The sequence below is a fragment of the Zophobas morio genome, unplaced genomic scaffold (assembly GCF_036711695.1).
Source record: "Zophobas morio isolate AGI-343-1 ecotype UQ-CSIRO unplaced genomic scaffold, CSIRO_AGI_Zmor_V1 ptg000026l, whole genome shotgun sequence".
In the NCBI taxonomy this organism is placed as follows: domain Eukaryota; kingdom Metazoa; phylum Arthropoda; class Insecta; order Coleoptera; family Tenebrionidae; genus Zophobas; species Zophobas morio.
This window is the reverse complement of record NW_026972131.1, coordinates 2,713,778-2,726,528: the sequence shown is the minus strand read 5'-3', so window position 1 is coordinate 2,726,528 and position 12,751 is coordinate 2,713,778. Positions and strand designations below refer to the sequence as shown.

The window sequence follows — 12,751 nt, the reverse complement described above, 5'->3', positions numbered from 1 at the left end:
GGTGGCAGTTTTTTCGAAAGTGAGAAGGCTACCGACAATAAGCTTCTAACATTTCCAAGAAAAGCTTATTCATAGGTACTAAATCTTGTTGATGCACGTCCGACCAAAATCTTCTCACAACTTGGTCAGCCTGTCGCAGCGCCGGCATGCACAACAACAATTGCTGGATTTGATGTAAAACGCCAGTAGGCCTGTTAATAATGACAAAAACAGAGTAATTAAACAACGTCTAGAAAATTATATAAATAGCTGTACCTTAGGATGCCTACTGTGTCCGACAGCGCCGACAAAATCGAATCCCTAAATTTTTTCAGTGAATGAGATTCGTCCAGTCGCACGTCGGAATTGGCGAGAACGAGTGCCTTTAAGAGATAATACTCTTCTTTTAAAATTGATAAACTATCTAACCTTTCAACAACATGGCAACACTAAAATCAGTACTGCTTTTAAGTTTAACTTGACTCGTTATGTCCTCAACTTCAGTTACCGTTTGATATAATTCTATGGCTCCACAATCCCTGGACTGTTTTTCATCCAAAGTGAAATCTGTAGCGAATTTCAATCTAGCCAGCTGTATTAACGACACGCTCCTATAAGCTAGTGTAAGTGTAAGTATTTCTGCCCATGTACTCTGGAGTAGTCGCATCTGGTCGTTCAACGACAGATCCGTGAAACCTGGAATTTGTTTGGCCCAGCCAATGATGCCTACAAGTTCTCTATCATATAAATCACTGAGTATGGAGAGGGTCCGATGTTTTGAATTTTCTAACGCTGTGTTGATTTCTAAACAATCAGGCTCGCACACCGCTAGCGCATCCAACATTTTTATGTCTGCAAAGAAAAAAAAGTGTTTACTACCGCAACGAAACCTAAAAAAAAAAAAAAAAAAAAAACTTTCTACAAGTAATTGAATTCTAGGAGTGAAACTAACTGGTGACTTTCTATTAATCAAAATGTAACCCTTTCCAAAAACAGAAAAATGGTGTTCAAAATGTAGGGAACTAAATACAACTTGAACAAAATTTGCCATAGTAAGGTATATTTTTTTTCACACCATCAGAAAGTAGAGATTTCAACGAACAAAAAGCATTCCGATTTTTTTTTAAAAGCAGATATTTTGACGTGAGAATTTTCGATTGAAATTTAGGGTGCTTTTTCGATATTAAATCAAAATAAGGGGATAAAATAAATATTTTGAATTAAAAAAATTACAGTGAGTTTGGGACATAAAAATAAAAACCAAAATCTCGGTTATTTAGATTTTTCACATAAATTTTGAGGTTATGTGATACTTAGCATTCTTTCAACAACACGATACTCAAAAACATGTTTGTAATTTCTTGTAAAGAAACAAGTATTTTGCAGTTAAGCTCCGCCCCTTTTGTTCACGGCCAATAAAAAAAAATCATCACAATTGAAATGTCTGAGATTATTAGTCTGTTAAGTTTATCTGTTGTCTCTCGTATTTTCCCGTAATCTTTCGGTTTCCTTCCGAGTCTCTAGGATTCTTTCTGATTTTCCGAATTTTCTTCGATTCTTTTAGATTTATTCGTATTCACTCGAATTCACCAGGATTCTCTGGGATTTTTTCAGGATACTCCCTAATTTTCCTTGATTCTCTTGGATTTATTTCGGATTCTTTCGGGAATTTTACAATATATATATTTTTTAATTTAATAGACTATTTTTGGAAGAACTAGATATTTTAAATTTAACCTCTTTTAGATTTTTTAAAATTCTATCATGTTCTTTCTCCAGGAGTTCCTGGGATTCTTTCAGATTTTTCAGGATTCTCTCTAATTTTCCTCGATTCTCTTGGATTTATTTCGGATTTCTCGGGAACAACACATTTTTTTTAATTCAGTGGACTATTTTTGGAAGAACTAGATTTTTTAAATTTGATTTTTTTTTTAATTTTTGCCTCTTTAGATTATCCCGGATTTTTCCAGATTCCCTCGAATTCCCTCCGATTCTCTTACAATTTATTTACATTTTCTTGAATTCGCTCGGAATCTTTGGGATCCTGTCGGGTTTTTGTGTTATTTCGGATTTCTTCAGATCCCATCAAATTCTTCAGCAGTCTTTCGGATTTTTTTCTCTTCGGTCTCTAAAATTTTTTCGTAATCTGAGGTATTTTTTCGGATTCTTTCTTAGATTTATTGGTATTCTCTCGTTTTTTTTTTCGGATTCTGTCGAATTCTCTCCAATTTTCCTGTATTTTTTGCATTCCCTCGTATTCTCCAGTATTCTTTCGGATTCATTAGGATTCTCTCTATATTTTGCCCATTTTTCTTAATACACATAGTATTCTTTCAACAACACGATACTCAAAAACATGTTTGTAATTTCTTGTCAAGAAACAAGTATTTTGCAGTTAAGCTCCGCCCCTTTGGTTCACGGCCAATAAAAAAAATCATCACAATTGGGGTAGGGCGGGTGGGCGGGCTTACATTTTGCCTTTTTGTTTTAATATGTGTAGACTTTTGTTCACAACATGAAACTTAAAACATGTTTAAAATGGAAAATTTGTATAAGAAAATATCAATTTTGCAATTAGGCTCCGCCCCAAATTGCAAAATCCATATTTTCTTGCAAAAATGTACCATTTTAACCATGCTTAAAGTTTCTTGTATACAGGGTCGCTAGAATACCCTGTATACAAGAAACTTTAAGCATGGTTAAAATGGTACATTTTTGCAAGAAAATATCAATTTTGCAATTAGGCTCCGCCCCAAATTGCAAAATCCATGTTTTCTTGCAAAAATGTACCATTTTAACCATGCTTAAAGTTTCTTGTATACAGGCTCGCTAGAATGGAACTGGGATCCTCTCGGATTTGTGTTTTTTTGTTTTTTTTTCAGATTCCTCTTGATGGAAAGTTTATGTTCTGTTGGACAATATTAAATCTATTTATTATTCCATCGAATTTTCCAGGAGTCTTTCTGATTTTTCCGAATTCTTTCCACTCTCTTAAATTTTCTCGTATTCTTTCGTGTTTTTTAATATGTTTTCGGATTCTCTAGGAGTTTGTCTTAGATTATTGGTCTGTTAAGTTTATCTGTATTCGTTCGTATTTTCCCGTAATATTTCGGTTTCCTTCCGAGTTTCTAGGATTCTTTCGGATTTTCCGAATTTTCTTCGAGTCTCTTAGATTTATTCATATTCACTCGAATTCACCAGGATTCTCTGCGATTTTTTCAGGATACTTTACAATATATATTTTTTTAATTCAATAGACTATTTTTGGAAAAACAAAATATTTTAAATCCGTTTTTTTTTAGAAATTTAACCTCTTAGATTCCCTTAGATTTATTCATATTCTCTCAAATTTTTTCATAATCTTTCATATTTTTAAAAAAATTTCGGATTCTCTCGAAGTCTCTCTTAGGTTATTAGTCTCTTAAATTTATCTGTGTTCTCTCGGATTTTTTAAAATTCTATCATGTTCTCCAGGAGTTCCTGGGATTCTTTCGGATTTTTCAGGATTCTCTCTAATTTTCCTCGATTCTCTTGGATTTATTTCGGATTTCTCGGGAAATTTTACAATACATATTTTTTTTAATTCAGTGGACTATTTTTGGAAGAACTAGATTTTTCAAATCTGATTTTTTTTTTAGAAATTTTTGCCTCTTTAGATTATCCCGGATTTTCCAGATTCTCTCGAATTCCCTCCGAATCTCTTTACGATTTATTTACATTCTCTTGAATTCGCTCGGAATCTTCGGTATCCTCTCGAATTTTTGTTATTTCGGATTTCTTCAGATTCCATCACATTCTTCAACAGTCTTTCGGATTTTTTTCTCTCTGGTCTCTAAATTTTTTTCGTAATCTTTCGTATTTTTTCGGATTCTTTCTTAGATTTATTTGTATTCTCTCGTTTTTTTTTCGGATTCTGTCGAATTCTCTCCAATTTTCCTGTATTTTTTTGCATTCCCTCGTATTCTTCAGTATTCTTTCGGATTCATTAGGATTCTCTATATATTTTGCCCATTTTTCTTAATATTGTCACGACCGGGTCGGGGGAGAGATTGGTAGAGCTAAGGATAATTACCCGATCCAATCTAAAAATCTCTCCCCCGACCCGGTCGTGACAATATACATAGTATTCTTTCAACAACACGATACTCAAAAACATGTTTGTAATTTCTTGTCAAGAAACAAGTATTTTGCAGTTAAGCTCCGCCCCTTTGGTTCACGGCCAATAAAAAAAATCACAATTGAGACAGGGCGGGTGGGCGGGCTTACATTTTGCCTTTTTGTTTGAATATGTGTAGACTTCTTTTCACAACATGAAACTTAAAACATGTTTAAAATGGAAAATTGGTATAGGGAAATATCAATTTTGCAATTAGGCTCCGCCCCAAATTGCAAAATCCATATTTTCTTGCAAAAATGTACCATTTAACCATGTTTTAAGTTTCTTGTATATAGGGTCGCTAGAATGTAAGGAAACGGTTAAATATCTTGAGAACCAATTGTACAGATTATCTGAAATTAGGTGTAGGGGTACAAGAAGCTGTGCTCTAATTATTCGTGAAAAAAGATTTTTTTTTTCTTTATTTGTTTTCGAGATGCAAGGCCAACTTGATTTTTTTAAATAGCACCATATAATAATTAATGTATTTTTGCGTTTTTTCCAGATTCTTTCGAATTTTTTCCTGTTCCCTTGGGTTTGTTCATATTCTCTCAAATTCACTCGGACTCTGGGATCCTCTTGGATTTTTGTGTTTTTCGGATTTTTTCAGATTCCTCTAGATGGAATGTTTATGTTCTGTTCTATTTATTATTCCATTGAATTTTCCAGGAGTCTTTTTGATTTTTCCGAATTCTTTCCACTCTCTTAAATTTTCTCGTATTCTTTCGTGTTTTTTAATATGTTTTCCGATTCTCTAGGAGTCTGTCTTAGTCTGTTAAGTTTATCTGTATTCTCTCGTATTTTCCCGTAATCTTTCGGTTTCCTCCGAGTCTCTAGGATTCTTTCGGATTTTCCGAATTTTCTTCGATTCTCTTAGATTTTTTCAGGATACTCTCTAATTTTCCTTGATTCTCTTGGATTTGTTTCGGATTTCTCGGGAAATTTTACAATACATATTTTTTTTTAATTCAGTGGACTATTTTTGGAAGAACTAGATTTTTTGAATCTGATTTTTTTTAGAAATTTTTGCGGGATTTTTCCAGATTCTCTCGAATTCCCTCCGACTCTCTTACGATTTATTTACATTCTCTTGAATTCGGTCGGAATCTTTGAGATCCTCTCGGATTTTTGTGTTATTTCGGATTTATTCAGATTCCATCAAATTCTTCAGCAGTCTTTCGGATCTTTTTCTCTCCGGTCTCTAAATTTTTTCATACTTTCGTATTTTTCGGATTCTTTCTTAGATTTATTTGTATTCTCTCGTTTTTTTTTTCGGATTCATTAGGACTCTCTCGGATTTTTTCAATTTCCATCAGATTGAAATTTAGACCTGTCTTAAATTTCAAAAAAATCCGTTCAAAAATACCCGAGTTATTCCGCCCGAAAGTGTTACTTGGGACACCCGGTATACCATATGAAAACAAAATTATCACGTGTACTCTTCTTAAAAGTGATGAGTTGGTAGTAAAAAAAAAACTTTAAAATTGAAATTTCCTGACAAAAATGTCAAAACAAAATAAACAAAAACAATGTGTTTTGCATGAAAACCGTAATCATCCTAACCTCAATTTTTTTGACAGCACATTTTGGCATTAAAAATCTCCCTAGACAATGTTGCCAGTTTAATGGTATTTTAATTTTTGAACAATAATAAGGTAATTCAAAGATTAAACTTCGATTAATTCCAGAGTAATGCTCAAACTTCGTAATCTTGAAGAAATTGGGTTGAATTCCCCAGAATTCGGGAAAAATAAATCAATTTTAAGAATTCTAAAAATTCTATCCAAATAAATAATTGTGAAAGTAATTCGGGCGAACTCCGTGGAGTTCCAGTAATTACAAATAAATTTGAGTAATTTCATAGTCCACAAAAGTTAAAAAAAAATAACTTTTGAAGGTAATTTATGGGTTAAATCTCGATTAATTCTCAGGAATTCGTAATTAATTCGTGGTCCAGATGATTCTGGAACTTAATCTTGAAGAAATTAGCTTGAATCCCCAGAACTTAAAAATTTCATTGTATTAAACGAATTTTAAGAATTCTAAAAATTTTAAATAAACAATTTTGAAAGTAATTCAGTGCAATTATAAACAATTCCTATAATTATAGACAAATTTTAGCAATTTAATAGTGCACAAAAAATCGGTAAGAATTTCAAAATTTTGTCGATTAAATAAAATTAATACTTTGAGGTTAATTCAAACAGTAAATTTCGATGAATTTTAACAAATTCCTACTAATTCGTAAACGATTCCACAATAATTCTCAGATTTCTTAATCTTGAAGAAATTAGCTTGAATTCCCCAGAATTTAAGAAATTCCAATCTGTATGAAGCAATAATAAAAAAAAATAAAAATTCTAGCATTTCATGGTGCACAAAAAGCTGAAAAAATTCAAAAATTCTGCCAAATATATAAATTTAAAACTTTGAAAGTAATTCAAAGACTGAATTTTGATTAATTTTAACAAATTCGTAATTAATTCGTATGAATCCAGAATAATGCACGAATGTAGTCTTGAAGAAATTAGCTTGAATTCTCCAGAACTTGAGAAATTACAATATGTATGAAGCAATACTAAAAAATCTAAAAATTCTATAGAAATAAATAATTTTGAAAATAATTCTGTCGAATTCTAAAGAAATCTAGTAGTTACAGGTACATTTTAGCAATTTCATAGTGCACAAAAAAGCTGAAAAAATTCAAAAATTCTGCCAAATATATAAATTTAAAATTTTGAAAATAATTCAAAGACTGAATTTTGATTAATTTTAACAAATTCGTAATTAATTCGTTTGAGTCCAGAATAATGCGCGAGCGTAGTCTTGAAGAAATTAGCTTGAATTCTCCAGAACTTGAGAAATTCCAATATGTATGAAGCAATAATAAGAAATCTAAAAATTCTATAGAAATAAACAATTTTGAAAGTAATTCAGTCGAATTCTAAAGAAATCTAGTAGTCACAGGTTCATTTTAGCAATTTCATAGTGCACAAAAAAGCTGAAAAAACTCAAAAATTCTGCCAAATATCTAAATTTAAAACTTTGAAAGTAATTCAAAGACTAAATTTTGATTAATTTTAACAAATTCGTAACTAATTCGTTTGAGTCCAGAATAATGCACGAGCGTAGTCTTGAAGAAATTAGCTTGAATTCTCCAGAACTTGAGAAATTCCAATATGTATGAAGCAATACTCTAATCTAAAAATTCTACAGAAATAAATAATTTTGAAAATAATTCAGTCGAGTTCTAAAGAAATCTAGTAGTTACAGGTGCATTTTAGCAATTTCATAGAGCACAAAAAAGCTGACAAAATTCAAAAATTCTGCCAAATATATAAATTGAAAGTAATTAAAAGACTAAATATCGATTAATTTGAACAAATTCTTAATTAATTCTTAAACATACATAACCTCAAAATATAAACGTGACAATTCTCATGTGAAAAAGACAGCCATCACCAATGCTGGCAATGCTATTAAAAATAAATTCCAAAGCGCAATTGACAAGATTTTTTTTTGATCATATAGTACTACCGTTCTGTACGAAAAAGGTATTTTAGTATTTCGGGTTTTTAGCGCTTGTCGAAATGAAGAAATTGTTAAACTGATCCTGGACAATATTAACAATACAGGACAATTTGTAAAGGTGGCATTAGAAGATATAAAAAATAAACAATTTAGAAAATTTGTGATATTTATAAAACTGGAGGCGTTCCAAGGAAAATTGCAGTTTTCGAAATTGGAACACCATCAAAATTATGCGGGCCATTGTTTTAGGGATATCTTTTGCGCTATGTTGGTGGACAATGGAAGGAACCACCAATAAAATTAATAAAATGAGAATTTAAAATTAGTTATGCTAAAAAAAAGTAACATTAACGTACCTTCTAATTGTAGCATTGGTCTCTGGGCAGAAACGACTTGTACTTGATATGGACTATCTGGGTTTCTCCTGTACTTTTGTCTGCCACCTCTTACTCTATCTAACCGTACACCCTCTTTTAACATACCAGATCTTAAACATTTACGAAATCTACATGCCTGGCATGCTTTTCGCCTTCTTTTATTAATTTCACATTCTCCAGATGCTGGACATGTATATTCTATATTACCTGCAATAAAAACAAAAAGCTACAAAAATGTAAAATAATAATATTAATAGAATAGAATCAAATCAAGTCTTCTTTGACCGAAAAAGTATATGAAACAAATTTTTTAATCACCTTGTATTGTCCGTTTAAAAAAAGCTTTGCATGCTTCGCACGAAGCTACTCCATAATGGAAACCTGAGGCAACATCACCACAAACTAAACATAATCGTCTTGGGGAATCCTCTTCTTTAATTTCGTCCTGAAAATTGTAAAATTGGTAAATAATTTAATTACAATTTTTGGGATATGAGTTTTAATGAAAGGAAAATTGTTACTGAGACGACAATGAGCACCACTTCCGTGATGCCGAAGCCTGATTATACGATTTAAAATTTTAGATAAGTTACAAATCGTGCAAATTAAAACCATTTGAATATCGATAAAAGAGAAGTTAATCGTGAACAATGAGCCACTTCTGCCACCTACTCAAGAAATAGAATATGTATCGTATTCAATTCATTCTATCAAATATTTACATATTGAATACATGCATGCCATTATGTAGTCTAGACCACATTTGTCATCAAGTATAAGCTCTGTTGGAAACTATCTCACTATGATAGTTTTCTGTTTTTAATCTCTTGGGTATTTTTAATCGTCATTACTTCTTTAAATATTTTTTATAAATCAAGAACCCTAAAAAAATTGCAACAGTAAAATATACAAAATCTTTGAAAAGTAATCTATAGACGACGTGTGAAAAAAAAACCTAAGAATTTAGGGTTCAGTTATTAAAGATGAAAAATCGGATAAAGTAAAAAATTCCGTACCTCCATATGTCCCATCCCTGAGTCCGTGTGAGGTTGTGTAGTTGACGAACAATACTGTCGTTCTGGGCTACCTGGAGATCTGATGCTACTGTCGTAATGATTGGTCTCTTGAAATTCGATCTAAAATTCAAAAAATTAAATAGTCCCGGAAACTCAAACATCTGAATATCAACCTACTCCTGTATCATGCATAACTGTGGTGGTTGGTGAATACATATCGCTATTGGAAGGTGAACATTCTTGCAAAACATCTAATTCTTTCTTTATTTGTGGGACTCCTGACGATACATCGCTTCCGACTCCCGGGTCTGTCATCATGGACACCTAAAATAAGCGCATTTTCAATTATTTTGTTTTTTAGTTTACTTAATATTGTATTAATTAAAGTTCTCCATAAAATAAATTTCATATGTTCTAACACATCGTTAAAAATTACACTGATATGCGCTGATGATATGTGACTGACTCTTGTTATGTAAGTAGGTCTAGTCTCGTGTCACTTGTCAAAAGTATAAGGTCAAAATTTCCTCACTGATTTGAAATTTTGAATTCCACAGTTGCACAAATTTCTATAAAATGATGAAATCATGTGAAACTAAGAGAATAACATGTTTATCGATTCAATCGTTAAATAATCCTAGTCTACATCATTATTGTTTTGAAAATAAATTGTTTATTGATGATTATGGGTGAGCGACAAATGAAAACAATTGATTTATTTTTCTATAATAATTCACAGTATTTACATATTCAAAAAACATCATTTTATGCTAAAAACATAAAAGAACTTTGTTTTTGCTTTGTTATTACAAAAAAAGTATGGATAGGTCAGTAAGTAATGCTCAGAAATAATAAAAACATAATAACTACATTTAATATGTGACGATTTTAAAGACTATAAAATATAACTGATTTCCTATGGGCAATATTGAGGTAATTTTTATCGTTATGTTATACAACGATTTCAACTTACGTCTCTCATTCAATATTTTATGGTATAGTTAAATTTACGTTTCAGAAGGATGTATAGAATTTACAATATTGTAATCAATGGATAAATATGTAGCGTTAAACCCTTATCTTTGACAGCGTTAATTGCTTTAAATAATATTATATTTATTTTAAGAATAAGAAGATTAATTCTTTCACTAATTCTGATTGCAGTTATTAATCATTCTTATCAATCTAATAAAACATTGTTATCCAGTCATTTTTGGCTCTCAGGAACCCAAAAACCGATAAAAACGATGATGTATCAATCAATAAATGAATATTCTTTTTGAAGCAAAATTATTGTAAATTCCGTTAGATACCCATACAAACACGCAGCAGTATTGCATAACACGGAAAACTTACCAAATGATGTCACACATGAATACTAATACGGAGATCGGTAATTAAAATCGGCGTTGATAAAACTCAACAATTTATTTCTCAGTAGCTCAAATGTACACGACTAATTCCACAGTGTACAAAATAATTCCGGCACAACTTGACTGGATTCTCTCGTTGACTGAATGAAGTTGGCCACTATCTAAACCCATACTTCCCTTCTAGATATTCCGCGATCGAGGGTTTTCTGGAGTATATGAGTCCTAGGCGTGCAGCTGATTATCACAGCTTTGTTTGATACTTGGTTTGAACAACAATTTCTTCCTAATATTCCCCCAAATAGTATCATTATAATGGATAATGCTTCATATCATTCCAAGTTAATAAATAAACCGCCGACGGCAGCCACGAGTAAACAAGAAATTATTGATTTTATGAACAATATTGACATAGAAATACCCCCCCGATGACCAACAAAAAAAGATCTGACAATAATTAGGGAATGAAATCTACATAAACGGCATAGAGTAGATGAAATATCAAAACAATATAGACATATATGTTTTGTTTTTTTTTTTATTCCAATTCTAGTGTCTAATGAAAGAGCTAGTGGCGCAAGGCCGGTCCTGTTCGATAACGCTAGTTATATCAACCACAATTTGTTACTGAAGATATTCCCAGACGATATCGACTTCGCACAAACAAGTTGGGGTGATTCGAATATCAGTTTTAATAAATAGCCAATAAATAAACATACCACAATTTCCTATAGAATAGGTATAAATAATCCTGTGTAAATAAAATTATTTTAGTTCTGAGTTATATTCTTAAATGTAAACATCATACAGTAAATCATTATAAAAATATTATAAAGTGATAAGTTTTGCTTCAATAAACTTTCTAGACACTGTGTAACAATTGAAGAAATTCGACGTGAATTAATAAGAAATTTTAGTGACCATCGCGATGAAACAAGTTTAATTTTCTATTTGTACATTGATTCCCAAGGATCAGATAGTCCACATCAATTCTATAATCGAATCCTAGAAATTTTTAGTACTTTATCGAACTATCTATCACCATACATCCCAAAACAAAATAATTAAAATGGGCATGTATACTTCCCAAGTCCTGAAAATATTCTTAGCAGGTTTGAAAGAATCGTATGGAACACTAAGAGCTGTCAAGATAAGACTCACTTTGGCAAATCAGATACCTTCTGAGAAGAGAGGGTGGGTGGGCGGGGCTAGTACCTGCTAAGACAAGACTGATTTTGGCAGATGAGATCTTCTAATAAAAGAGGGAGCGAGTGGGTGTGTTTTTGGCAAATGAGCTACCCTCTAAGAAAGGTGAGGGCGGGTGGGTGGGGCGATTTTGGCTAATGGGGCATTAGAAAAAATCGCCAGTCTTATCTTAGCAGCTACTACCCCCGCCCACCCACCCTCTGTTTTCTTAGAGAATATTTCATTGGCCAAAATCAGTCTTATCTTAGAAGCTACTAGCCCCGCCCACCCACCCTCTCTTTTCTTAAACGATATCGCATTTGCCAAAAACCAGTTTTACTAGCCCCTAGTAATGAGATACCTTCTAAGAAAAGAGAGGGTGAGTTGGCGGGGCTGGTACTTGCTAAGATAAGAGTGATTTTGGCAAATGAGATACTCTCTAAGAAAAGAGAGGGTGGGTGTGCGCGGCAACGAAATAACGCTCAACATCATCTGTTAAACAAAATATTCCTAAACCACCACAATTTACAAGTCCACCCAGATTTACCACAAAAATTCCCATCTGAACCAATAGTTCTACATAAAAATTCTTCTCCTACGACAAATACATTTCCTTCAGCCCAGAAAGTATTTGGTTATGTATGGCAACCAACCGAAAAACCAAAACCCATGAATGGTATTAACAGTTTTCGCACGAATAAAACTCTGCTTTTCGTCAACCACAGCAAAAATGGTTATGGGGTGGGATTTTCTTTCTTGATCGAAGTGATAAATTATCACTTGCGATAAATGTCATTGCGTAGCTTTTAAATGCAAAGTTTGTATTTATTCTTTGCATATAAGCTTATTAAATGCTCAAAAGGTAACAATTACCTTAATTTTAAGAACTTATCACTCAGAATTACGATTTTTAACTTCTATTTTGACATAAATTTCGAGGTTATGTCTCCAAAATTTATCACTTCATTCAGAGCTATCGAGAAAATATCACTCCATGAAAACTTGATTTCGTGACAGAATCGAGAAATGTTACAGAAATGTCTCACCAACTCAGCCTCTCAACCAATCAGCAAACGAGATTTTATCGCTATCGAGTTTTTTTCGATCGAGAAACAAAATCGCACCCCAGAATCGAGA

General features: G+C 32.2%; 1 protein-coding gene across 3 annotated transcripts in view; it reads right to left on the bottom strand.

The window, feature by feature from the left end:
• Nucleotides 1–24: 24 nt before the first annotated feature.
• Nucleotides 25–12,751, bottom strand: part of LOC135136000 (steroid hormone receptor ERR2) — a 50,508-nt gene continuing 37,781 nt past the window's right edge. For 2 of the 3 annotated variants that reach the window (XM_064065106.1, XM_064065105.1), the window contains exons 2-8: nucleotides 9,237–9,383; nucleotides 9,060–9,179; nucleotides 8,362–8,488; nucleotides 8,023–8,250; nucleotides 488–831; nucleotides 256–428; nucleotides 25–191 (exon numbers count right to left, since the gene is read on the bottom strand). In XM_064065106.1, coding sequence (XP_063921176.1) covers nucleotides 29–191; nucleotides 256–428; nucleotides 488–831; nucleotides 8,023–8,250; nucleotides 8,362–8,488; nucleotides 9,060–9,179; nucleotides 9,237–9,377 — 1,296 coding nt within the window. In that variant the 5' untranslated portion in view covers nucleotides 9,378–9,383 and the 3' untranslated portion in view covers nucleotides 25–28. The remainder of the gene's footprint in view (nucleotides 192–255; nucleotides 429–487; nucleotides 832–8,022; nucleotides 8,251–8,361; nucleotides 8,489–9,059; nucleotides 9,180–9,236; nucleotides 9,384–12,751) is intronic. The other variant, XM_064065107.1, reaches the window with a different exon arrangement.